Raw genomic sequence first — 13119 nt, forward strand, 5'->3', positions numbered from 1 at the left:
ATGAAATAAGCAGCCACATAAGCCCTTTATCATCACAATAAACATTTATTTTCAACGGAAGTATAGCTGCCCATTTCTGGTTGCTGACAGCGAGAAACAATAAACAGCTGAGTCTTATTGCTTCGTGGGTGGGGAATGTGGATTGCCTGTTTGATACAAGAATCAACCATACAGCATACAGTATCAGAGACGTGTCATCTTTTAGGGGTGACATTACAAGAAACACAAGAGCTACCTCCTTAGACGGCTCCCCTATGTTGGGTTCGCTCCTCCTGTAACATGCAGTAAAAGCAATCTTGACTTCTGATCTCATCACAAGTGTTCCCCCCTACTCCAAATCACCAGCTGAGGGGCAGGTAAAGTAACATATGTGATGCCATTAAGAGTCAGGCAAAGGTTTTACTACACAATAAGGCAGGGGAAGAGCTCAGAATAAGGGTGTGTTCTGCTGCAGGATCCTGCCTAGACTCAGCAGTAAGACTGATATTTAACACCACCAGGATTTGAACTGATTCACTGACTTCAGGAGCCAAATCCCTTAGTTCCTTTGTTTTCAAGAAATGTTACGCAACCTTCAATCTGACGCACTGGCATGGTACATGATCACAATGGTAATTTAAAAGTATATACTGCCCAAACTGCACGTCATAGAGTCCCTGATTACCAACACATTGCAGAGTCCCAGGCTGCAACCCAAAATGTCACAGTGCCGCGTTTCACCGTAACAGCCATTTTATACGGACAGAGAAAACTAAAGAGACTTATTTTCATAAAGCACTGGGTTTTTCCCCTCATTCCTTTCTTTTTTATTTATTACTTGTATAAAGGGAATGGAGGTTATGTGGACTATAATTTCATTTGATCTTAAAGGATGGAGGGGATGATTTCTGCACAGTAGTGGAAGATCAAATGTCAGTTCTGAGGTTTGAGTTTTGCAAATGCTTTACATGCATACATTAACCTAAACTTGCTACGATCATGATAAAAATAAATAATACATTTTTTTTATCCCAAAACAAAAACAAAAACCCCTACACACACTTGATTGGGACTTTTTGTTTTGACAGCAGTGCTTGAGTGTTCAGTTAAAATACTAGCCAGCTGTATGTTAAAAGTATATGCACAACCATAAAAAAACAACGTACTACACAAATCATCTAATAACTAGCCATTAAAAAAAAACCAAGAGCAAGTACATCCACCTTTAACTAGTAATTCTGCATATTGGCATGCCAAAAGAAACTTAACTGTCTGTCTTGGATCTTTAAGATGCTAACTTGAATACAAAATGGTGCCAAGTGTCACTGCATTGACAGCTTGGTGTTTTTAAAAAGCGTGTTAAAATTGTGTCTGAAGCTTTAAACAGACATAAATAAATTTAAGTTATTAAAACAGGCTGGTGAATACTGGGAAATAGGTCGGGAAATTACAAAAAAAAAAATGCAACTAACATCTATTATGTCTAGAACAATTCAAAACAATCCAACTCGGAGCACAATTTTCAGTAAATTTTAGAAGAGCATCAGGCACTGCCATGTCTGTCTGCTGCAATCATTACAGGAAGAAACTATAACACTATATCAGTCCTGATACATTGATCACATATGCATTCAAAATTACAGATAATATTTACAAAGTGTTTTTTTGGGATGGGGTGGCGTCATGGACTGCTTAGCCAGCTGTTGCACTTGCTGCAAAAATGAGGTAATTTAAATGCACACAAGTTAATTCTAGTTCAGTTCAGGGTCCATGCTATCTCCACTTAAGTACAGACAGCTTAAGTGAATGGATTATTATTATTATCATTATTATTATACATTGTAAGAAATAAAAATAATTTGATCCAGTTAAGTCCTACTTTGTAGTGCTTGTTATGCAACACTGACTAAATGTCAGAAGACTTCCCAGCTTGATTTGACAACTGGTCTTTCAATAGAAAGAAAAAGAAAAGAACAACAGTAAGTTTGTTATAAATTGGTTTCATCCCAAGATGGATCATTCATACTCTTTAGAACTTTCCGGACAAGTTTTTCCAACTCCTTGCGAGCTCTTTGTTCTTCTTCCAGCGACTTCTTCATCTTTTTGTTATCCTAACAAACAAAAGACAAACATATCATGGTTACTTGGTCTGAACAGCTGGAAGATTAGTTTCTCATTGAGATGTTTTTATAAGGAGAAGACATGAGAATCTCATGGAGCACTAGTCTATTGCTCTATAATATTATCCAGGGACCAGAGATATTTTGCCTCATGAGGTAAAAAAACATTTCTACATCAGTAGGCCCAAGCCACAAATGGAAGAAAAGGTAACATATTAGAAGGGGCTCCATTTTAAGTACATGAACAATGTTAAGTAAATAGTCATAAAGTATAACTATTTATCGGGTGGCACTGTGGGTTAAACCACAGAGCCTAGGACTTGCTGATCAGAAGGTTGGCGGTTTGAATCCCTGCAACGGGGTGAGCTCCTGTTGCTCAGTCCCTGTGCCTGCCAACCTAGCAGTTCGAAAGCACGTCAAAGTGCAAGTAGATAAATAGGTACCGCTCTGGCGGGAAGGTAAACGGCGTTTCCATGCGCTGCTCTGGTTCTCCAGAAGCGGCTTAGTCATGCTGGCCACATGACCCGGAAGCTGTACGCCGGCTCCCTTGGCCAATAAAGCGAGATGAGTGCCGCAACCCCAGAGTCGGTCACGACTGGACCTAATGGTCAGGGGTACCTTTACCTTTACTATAACGGGGGGAACTCCACAAAACATTAAAATCATGGCAGTACTCAAAACTTAACATATCTCCAAAAATAATAATCTTGTACAAGGTAATGCTGAAATGTAGGAGGAAGTTATCTGTCCTGTCATCACAAGAATTTCCACTTGCACAACGAGACTTTCCCACCTCTACTACCCCTGTGCGCCCCCTAAATCTGTTCCCCAAATGCTTCAGAGCTGATCTAGGAAGGGCATGGGCTGTGCACAGGACAGGGGGTAAGGAGACAGGGAAAGCAGAAATCCTTGAGCTGACAGCATGATTACTTAACACTACTGAAAGGTTCATTTTATTTTAGTCTCTGACCAAGAAATCCTGATATTTAGGGATATCTTTCACTTTGGAAACTTGGAACACTGAGAGCAAAAGGGCGGAGACTAGCCAACGTTCTAGACATGTGTCCAGCATACATTTCCGCATCTGCATTACTTGGGAATCGCTTTCCGGGGTTTGTCTTATATGGCTTTCATTTTCACAAACTGTTTACAATAATACATCTGCTTAAATGCCGCAACAGTTAGTAAGCATCAAAAGCAAAGAGAAGGCCATGTGTTTATAGCTGATGATGGGGGGTAAGGGGAGTTGCGACGCAGCTTCACATTCACTGTTTCTTGATAGGGCTTATGCATACTCGGCTTTTCACAATTAGTTCACTAGGTATTACATTGCCGTCAGGTCATAGGAGAGCAAAGTGCAAAGGCCTAGTGCCTGTATGCCACAAGGAAGAGACCAGCAGTGAAGAAGGAGGGAGCTGTATGGAGTAATGCTGACCCCACATTAGTAACAGTGATAGCAGTAATCAGCAAAGTAAGGAGGATATGTAGATTGTTGGCCCACCTTGACACCTGATAGACAGATCTAAAGGAGGCAGAGCACACTCTTCAGACATTTGCTATATAGCCCATGGTACAGGGAGCAGAAAATTAATGCTCCTCCTTCAACCTCCACTCCAGCATCGATGCTATGAAACAGCATTGCTATTGGGGCTTACTGATTCTATTGCTAACTCTTTGAAGTCTTAAATGGCCTAAACCACAGCATACTGCCCCCTCCTAGTCTGTGTTGATAAAGGGTGGGACATATATCTTTTACCAACCTGTCTTAATTCCTGAACTTCATCCTTTAATGCATATACTGTGTCAACAAGACTTCTAAAACAGAAAATTAAGATAGAATACTTTGTAAATATATTATGTTAAAATAAATATAAAAATCACATCAAGAACTATCAATACACATTTAAATGAGAAGCCATACAATTTTTAAGGTGGAAAAGACAGGGAGACAAAAATGGCCAACGTATTCCTCCGCAGTATCTCTTGGTCTTTTCTGGCATATTCTTAATTTAGCCTTTCTTGGAATAGAGGTTATACAACTAGGCAGCATAAAATCACTTTGCTTGGTTAGGGAGCAATCTGCTATAGCAGATGCTGTTCATCTGCAAATCCTCTTTGTTTTAATGGGCTTTGAGATGAAGCAACTCTTAACTGCACATTTTAAAACGGAAACAATAACGTTAACTGGTACAAAAAAAAAAAAGCACCTAGTAGTGATTCTATATATTAATAAGAGCAGAAATCCCGGAGCACTCAAGAATGCCACCTTACCCAACAAAACTGATCAATTCCCAGCTGGTACAAGGATGAAGGGAAAAAGATGCAAAGAGAAAAGTTAGAGAACCGAAGATTGTTGATATTAGTCTTAATGGGCTAGAGAGGAATGACAGTGCACATTTATACGCAAGTCAGCAATGAACTCCAGTAGGATATTCATCTGCTTAAATATAAAGCCAGTGAGTATATAAGGAACAAGTTTATATGCAGCTCAAGTTATCACACAAAAACGTCCTGTGCTCAAGAACGCGGACTGCTTAAAAGCCATCATTTTGCTTAAAAAATTAAAAAAATCTTACTTTTCTTCTATCACAGTCTGACCATTACTTTTTGTTTCTTCTACAATAATTTTCTCCTCCTCTGGAAGCAGTACTTGGGGAGCAGATTCTTTACGGGAGCCTAATGCAAAATAATAGAATTAAAAGATAAACATCCAGGCACTATTAAAAGCATATGAAAGAATATGTTTCTAAAAACTGCAGGATTGTTATTACATAGCAGCTATTTGAAATATTGGACATGGGGACATATCATGTCTAGTTCTCTTTTTTGGGAGGGGGGGTGTATGCCAATTACTTCCATAGGTGTATTCACACTAGTTTATGTGAGACTGGCCAACAAATTGCCACTTATGTTTTTCGAGCTATGAGCAGATCAGATTAGCACTGCCTAGTTAAATCTAAGAAAACTCTATACAGAGCGCCTAGTAACATAATCAGGCAATAATGATCTTTCGCCAGTAACTTAATCAGGCAATAATGAATTTTCACTAATATAATTGAAATTTCTGTAGATATTGCAAAAGCACGCCATATGAAAATATCTTGGGTGGTTGTGATCGCCTGACTATATAATACACCTAATAAAAGAGGCATTTCTGATAAAATATTTAGGAATTGCAACTGCTTCAATGGAGTAACCTGGCTCTAAAATTGGTTGGTCATTAGAAAAAAAATTGTAATGATGCTCTACTATATTGCTAAGCATAATTCAAAGTATTAGCCTTCACTCTCAAAATCTATTTGACCTGAGTCACATAATACAGAGACTGCTTCTTCTCTTAATCGTCACTATAAAATTTAGGATCAAGGGGGAAAACACATTCTTGACAATATTCTCAGAACTAAACATAAATAAGGAGTAGATACAAAGGAACAACCATACAAGATGTGTAGAGGAAAATATTTCTGCCACAACAGCTAAAGAAACACACCACCACAAAGCCTATATAGAGAATTGTTTTATCACTTATCTGTACCAAATGTGTAGTTAAAGCCTCCTTACAACCTGACAGGATGATACCAGTTTACCAGGTGGCAAGTTCCCATTTGGCAAATGGTCACTAGTTAAACCGAAAACCTATGGTACAGAAATCTTAATAAGCCACTTACACACAGTTGTTGTTCTGAAAATAGGATCAAAACCAGATCTTTTATGCTGCAAACGTAGGAAAAAGAAGATACAAAACAAGTGTTTTCCGTCTAACTTGCTCGAACTCAAGAACTTTAAGAAGTAAAATCAAAGGACAAGGCAAGGTAACATAAAAATAGATGTTCTTTCAAACAAGGGGTACTTCATCATTACCCAGAACAATTAGGCAGAAGAAATATGTTTGACACATCACTGCAACTAATTTTAAAAGAATAAACACCATAAAAAACCACAATGTCGTAAAAAGAGGCAACACTGAATGAATTGTGCTATTCTTTGCACACAACGATGACACATCATTAACTTTTTAAATACAGTGTAAATCAAGTAATTTCTTGTTACTGTACTGAAATAAAGGATGCTCTTGCAATAACGACACTGAAATTGATGACATGGAAACACTGTTATCCCTTTGTGTGTGGTAAGGAATAGCTATTTATTTCCAAACATTTTTATCAGTAGCTCCCTGACATAAATTAAAAACCTAAATCCAAACTATCAGTTCAGTTCCTGGGGAATTAGGTAACTATCATTTTAGAATGTATGAGATCTGAAGCACAATTTATTTCAACAAATAATTATTTGATTTCATGGATGTTACAATAAACGGAGAAGGAAAGGTAACTGGAAGGAATGTAAGCCTTATGGAAGGCATCAAAAATGGTTAGGTTACTAAATGTTTTTTGATACATGGTAAGACAACTATTACAGAATGTCATGAACAGATTCTAGCAAACATGACTACACAATAGGCCAGATCCGCTTCTCAACTCTAATTTATTTACGTACTAAATAACAATCTAAACACAACCTTCAGCTTGTCACTTATTTCCCACTTATTTCCCAATAATAATACACACTTAGAAGCACAGCCCTTGTGTCTGAAAACAACTTTGTTAAATGTTTAGGATATTAAAACCATCCAAGACTTGTATCTTCTTAAAAGACATGCAGTTGCATGGCAAGAAAAAGCATGGTTTTGTAGTGACGGAATGGGCTGAAATGAAGGCACATCAAAGCTCTGTATACGAGAAGGGGAAAACAAAAACACTTCCACACTTTTGGTCTAGAAAAACCACACAAAAAACCCACCAATCGTTTCAAAACATTTTAATTACATAAATCTGAAAGGTTTATCTAGAGATCCCACAGACAATTCATTTAGCAAAGGCTTGGGATGGAAATCTACTGATTGACCTACAGCTCATTTCACAAAATGACCACAACATTTCAATATTGAAATTAATTTATGCCCATTGAAGTGAATGTTCCTAACTTGTATTTACAAGCCAGGAAGTAGTGAGCAAGTGGTAGTGACTTGTAAATGAGCCCATGTTGTGTTGATTTTCTTCTGTTAATACAAATGCTTTGATTAACCCAACAGAACTTAAGTTCTTCTGTTTCCCAGAAGCCAATATAAGAAAGCCATCTATGCTGCAAATTTGCATTGTACAGAGTATACAGAAATGTGTAAACAACCAGCAGGAACACATACATGTTTAGAATTACATTAAAGCAGAAGCAAACTAAAGCAAGATAAACTTTTGCAACAAACAGGTAGACTGTTAATAATGGAAGAAGAGTTTTGAAAAACAATATCCAGCAACATCAAGACATCAAGCCCAAGCCGCCCATGTTATAAAATTCTGCACTTTAAAAAAAAAAAAAGTTACAAATACAAATAGCAGCTGCTGGGGAAGGGAGATTTGAGGGGACATTTAACCCTTTCCTCCCTTGCAGTGGTCCTCATGGAACTTGCTCATTTGAAGCTATTTGCATTGGGAGGATATATTCATTTGTTTTAATAAAGGATTTCATCCCAAAGCAAACAGCAGCTTTAAAAGGGAGTGATTTTCACTGACAAAATCCTATCATTCCTACTGAAGTTGAAAAGTGTCCCCAGATTCATTGAAAAAAATCTGGTAACCTTATGATAGAGCCACTGAAAGTGCTGTTTTAAAGGTTTCCCCAATGTTGATTTTCAAGTGTGCATTCTACAATAATCATAAGCCAGTATACAATTAGTATTTTGCAAATAAGGAAGTTGAGAGACTTTCCTGTTTTGCCTCCCGCTCCCCAATATTTCCACATCATGGCTTCTGGCTTCCTGCATTAAAAAAGCATGTGATTTACTCCTGCAGGCTCTTCATCATTTATAAAATAAGTGAATGTTCTTGTTTAACTTAAATTTAATTGGATTTGTAAATATACTTCACAGTGCTGTGTTACCAAAGTAAGGCATGAATATGTCTAAAATTACAACCACCAGCTGCTCTTTTTCTTTCATCTCTGTAAGAGAAGCTCTATTCCTTATATGGGGGTGTTTTGTTCCTTGAAATTAAAAATCAAGTAAATAAATAAATAGGAGATTTTTCCAGGGTGCAATTCTAGAGGTAATCCTGTATGACCTGCATGCATGTACCTGGGACCAAAATAACTTAATTTTTATAACTGGGTAATCCAAATTCTGCACCATGACAAGTATAAAATTGGAACATATATAAATTAAGCAACATTTACACACACACACAAAATGTGTTGCATAATGTTATGATTTTTACGTTCTTGCATAATTTGAGTTTGCTTGCAATTAAAAACAGCAAGATCAACGAAGCCCGCCCCTTGATTTCAGTGGGACTCAAGCCCAATTTGCAAACTCCTTGTCTTTAAGTAAGATACTATAAATCTTTTGGTTTGATTTACAAATACCTATAGATGTGCTTTGCAAAATGACATGTTCAATGGTCTTTAAAACTGTGGTAAAAATAAAACTAATATCGTATCAAGGTTAAAAACTATTGCAGTTTGCACTAACAATTTCATTACTTAGGAAATACAGAACACAGGACACACACACATGGCAATCATTATTTTATTCACATCTCAACTGGCACTCCAATAACAAATTCAGAGGGGCTTGCTTTGCTGATTGATATACTTTAGATAAATAATGCATAAAATCAAGAAAATAGCTGGTGAAAAGAGAGCGAGAAAAGAATAAAGGATTAACCATGATTAAAGATAAAACTTTCTGATCTGTAGATTTAAAACCAAACTATGGAACACTGAAAGGTATAAACCATTTGAAGACGTTCATCTGAAGATATGTCAAAGTAAATAATCACAAAAGATGCCTGCACATCAATAGGAAGTCCCAGTCAAACCATTAGAACAGCACACTTCATGACATGGCAACGTGGGTGAATTTACTGGGAGACAGACATGCGAAAGGGTTGAAATCAGAGCTTGACAACCTCCACACAAATACACCAAAGTAGCATCAGCCAAAGTTCTCTAGACTGGTGTCAAGAACATGTTTACATCCTCAGGGATGTAGCCAACACTGCTTTTCCACTCGCCAGGCTTCTGCATGTGCAATGAAACTTCCTCCTCCGCTCCCCTGCGCACCTGCAAAATATGCTACATAGTGATGGGAGATTTTGGAGATGCAGAGGGAGGGGAGATGAGAAGTGGAACTCCATTCATGCAGCGTTGAATACATCCTTCCATCTAGGAGGACAAGTGTCTACTTCCAGGCATTCTGGCTTGTCTTTAAATATGACAAACCTTGAGGGGAGATGACAAGAGACCCTTGTAATGGCAGTGCTTCCACTTACAAAGCACCTTGTCGATCCATATGCATTACTCAGCTAAACGGGCCAATTGCCTGGCTCGGTATAAGGTGTGTTTCTGTCAATTCCAGTACTAATGATAATGAAGCAAAGAACAGATATGAAAGACAAGAACATTCCCCAGGCCTCAAGGAGAATAAGTACATGGATCCTTACATGAAGAAGGAATTGTGTGCTTTGCCCAGTCAGTATACATAATCTTCAACAGGCCTTTGAGAAAGTTCATATATTGACTGAATTTTGTATGTTCTCTGGCTAATAGGCATACTCAACAGACCTTGGGGTATGTGCCTATCTCAGCTGAATCTTGTACATTGTCCTACCAACATGCACATTCTCTGGTCAGTATGCATATAATCTAAGAAACATGCACATTTTCCCCCTGTTTCTTGTTTACAAGTGCAGTCAGCTGCTTCTAGACCACTGTCAGTACTTACATGGCCCACATCATATTGATCAGGCAAGTAGCAGAAAGACAGGGGGGCAGGAAAATATCAATTTTTTTCTGTTGTCCAGCCCCCTTTTCACCTCTCAGCTGTTCACCAGTCAGCTGAGCAGCACAAGGGGGGCTGCAAGGAGAGGGAAAGTTTAAACCAGCCATGATTATGATGGAAATTGCCCTCAAGTATGTCTATTAAACTTAGGAAAAAGCTTAATAGCAGCATGAGGTCAATCATCATGGGAAAAGAGCTGGGAGAGAAAGAGTGTAAAGTACCTCTGATTCAGGTCAGGAAAACAGCAGTCAGGCATAATCCAAAACCTGCCTGAGGAACGTACAAAATTCTATCAAAATATGCACATTTCCCAAGGCCTATTGGAGGTTAGATATATTGACTGAGAAATGTGTACCATCTCCTCCTCATGAAAGAATTATGTGCACATTCTCCATGATGCCTGGTGAATGTGCACAATGGTCAGTTGTTATGCACAATAACCGCTTAACTCACATTCCACTTAACATATATATGAAGTTAGAATTTTTTTACCCCAATGTGCATCAATTTACACTTGCCTACATCGGATTGAATATGCCATTTCATTCAGTTTGGAGAAATCCTTTTGGAGCAGCCTGCAATCGCTTTTTGTACTTACCACCCTGAACAATTTGGTGTCATCAGCAAACTTCGCCATCTCACTGCTCACCCCTAACTCCAGGTCATCTACGAACAAGTTAAAAAGCACAGGTCCCAACACTAACCATTGGGAGGTCTCACTTTTTACACCCCTCCATTGTGAGAATCAATTTATCCCTACTCTCCATTTCCTGTTCTTTAATCAGTTATCCTTTCATCAGAGGATCTGTCTCTTTATCCTGTGACTGCTAACCTTACAGGAGTCTTTAGGAATTTTATTAACATTTTGATAGTCCAACTACACAATGTGTACTGGATTACCCCATCCATATGCTTACTGACACTCAACTCTGAAAATTGGTTACACAGAACTTACCCTTGTGGAAGCCATGCTGGTTCTTCTTCAGCAAGATTTGTTCTTCTACATGTGTGGCAATTATATCTTTAAGAATGCTTTCTACCATCAGAACAAATGCTAACTGGCCTATAATTCCCCAGATTCCCATAGGATCTAAAAACTGCTGTTACATTGGCACTTTCCAGTTAGGGACAAGTTACAAATTTTAATTTAAAGTTTTTACATTTGAGTTCAAGAACTCTGGGTGGATTCCATCTGGACCCACTGATTTGTTCATTTTTAATTTGTCATTAGGTATAGAACGTAATCTCCTGGCACCACTAATTGCCCCAGTCTCTTTTTCTGAGAAAGTTAGTTTAGGAACAGGGATCTTGCCTTCATCTTCCACAATGAAGACAGATTCAAATAATTCAGTTAGCTTCTCTGCTATTTGCTTTTCCTCATTTAGCACATATATGATCGTGCCAGCCCCTTTCTTGCTTCTAATATATCTAAGGATTTATTATTTTATTATTATTATTGGAGGTGGTAGTCTTAATGTTTTTAGTGATGTGCTCTTCAAATTATTGTTTTGCTTTCCTTATCATCTGCTTGCATTTCTTTTGCTAAAGTGTATGTTGTTTTTTTCATCTGGAGACTCCATTTTCTGAAGGAAGTTTCCCTTGCCTCTGACAAGCTCCAACTTTTTGCACACAATAAGATTATTTTACAAAATATTTGAAACTCACCTACACTGCCAAGGTGTTACAATACGTGGCCATTTGGTTAAACGTGACTAGTTGGGAATCAGAAACATTATGAGTATGGGCAAAAACCAAAAGCCGATGAGAGGCTAACTGGGAGGGTCTTGTATGGAAAGAGTTCATTCCTGTTTATGGAACTTGGGAATCTGCAGTGATGGTAGTGAATGGGAATGTATACACATCCATGAGATTCTGTGAAGGTCAATAAATTGCCATTTTGACTGGCTTCCCCCATTGGAATATGTGGCATTTGACAAGCTTTGTAAAGTTAAGGTGGCTCTCTAATCTCTTGACAATTATAAGATTAACACCCAAGGTCAACTAATACAACAATAACATTATTTTTCAAGGCTTGATGAAAGTATTGAATGAATCCTTGCTCCACAAGGACAAACGGCCTGGGATTGTATGGAGAGCATCCTCCTGTTGCTCCTCTACACTGGTTGGAAGAGAACTGTAACTGGAGTTGGCTGTTCCTTCCAACAGTGTTCATGAACTTGTTCTCAAATTGTTTAGTGGTCAAATATTCTTGCTGTGAGGCTTGTAAGGGACACCCGTAATCCAAAAATGGGAAGAGAGGAGCAAGCAATCTAAGTGAGCATGTTAGGTTAGGGGGAAAATTAAAGCTGTACATTAATCCCCCTAGAGCTGCACTACAGTGCTATGGCATAATACTCCAAACACAACAGACACACCTTCTGAAAACCAGTCTTAGAAACTTAATATTCCCCCATAATAATAAGAATAATAAGAATAAAATGTATGAATGATGGGTGGAAATTCCTGTTCCAAACATGCTGAGGAGTTTTCACCTAGTAAATGCTGAAATTTGTCTACATTTTAAGAGCCTGCTTTTCATGTTTCTCCTTCCCAGCCCTATGCCTTAGGGTGAAGGTGGGTGGCAGGATTGGCGGGTAATTTGTGGGGTCAGGGCATTTGGCTTTCTGCTTTCTCTCTATTCTCATGGAGGCCAGTACTAGTATATCTGACCACCAACGTGCAAATCAAATTAAAAACCTCTGGGTGAACACCCACACCCACTATGCTGGACAGGAGAGGGTGTCCATCCTCGGCCCAAAAGTTCATGCTTTTTTCTGCCAAGTGAGCAGCAGTCCTAGGTTGGTGGTGTCCCCATTCCTGCTGGTTCCTAGTACCCCAGGGGCTAACCACCTATTTATGGGTAGCCAATGAAGCATCCTGTTCCTAGACTGGTGGTTGTTGAAACATTATCAGCATGATCTTTGCTCCTCACTTTTTCTTCTTCTTCTAAGTACCTTCTAAAGGTAAAGCTGTGTGTTGGCTCCCTTCCTGATCAGACTCTAAAACTCAAGGAGGGAAGGAGACAATAAAAAAGGAGCGTCAGCAGTCTGTTTGGCCCCACAGCAATGCTAGTGCACCAACCTTGTTTACTCAGAACAGAGAGAGAAAGAACTTGGAAGTCTCCCCCTATGAGAAGGGCCAAGAAGGACTTGAATAGAGCCACCTTCAGAGCAAGTGGGATGAGTA

At 38.6% G+C, this 13119-nt stretch overlaps 1 protein-coding gene across 7 annotated transcripts in view; it reads right to left on the minus strand.

Annotated features, from left to right (window-relative positions):
* Window positions 1–25: 25 nt before the first annotated feature.
* ARHGEF7 (Rho guanine nucleotide exchange factor 7) overlaps window positions 26–13119 on the minus strand; it is an 87388-nt gene continuing 74294 nt past the window's right edge. For 2 of the 7 annotated variants that reach the window (XM_081003003.1, XM_081003000.1), the window contains 3 exons: window positions 4676–4775; window positions 3860–3914; window positions 26–2090 (listed from right to left, as the gene is read on the minus strand). In XM_081003003.1, the coding sequence (XP_080859129.1) occupies window positions 1968–2090; window positions 3860–3914; window positions 4676–4775 (278 nt within the window). In that variant the 3' untranslated portion in view covers window positions 26–1967. Of the gene's footprint in view, window positions 2091–3858; window positions 3915–4675; window positions 4776–9383; window positions 10600–13119 lie in introns of those variants that run through there. The other 5 variants (XR_013985374.1, XR_013985375.1, XM_081003004.1 and 2 more) reach the window with 3 other exon arrangements.

Source organism: Podarcis pityusensis (genome assembly GCF_964106645.2).
Source record: "Podarcis pityusensis genome assembly, chromosome: 4".
Taxonomy (NCBI): domain Eukaryota; kingdom Metazoa; phylum Chordata; class Lepidosauria; order Squamata; family Lacertidae; genus Podarcis; species Podarcis pityusensis.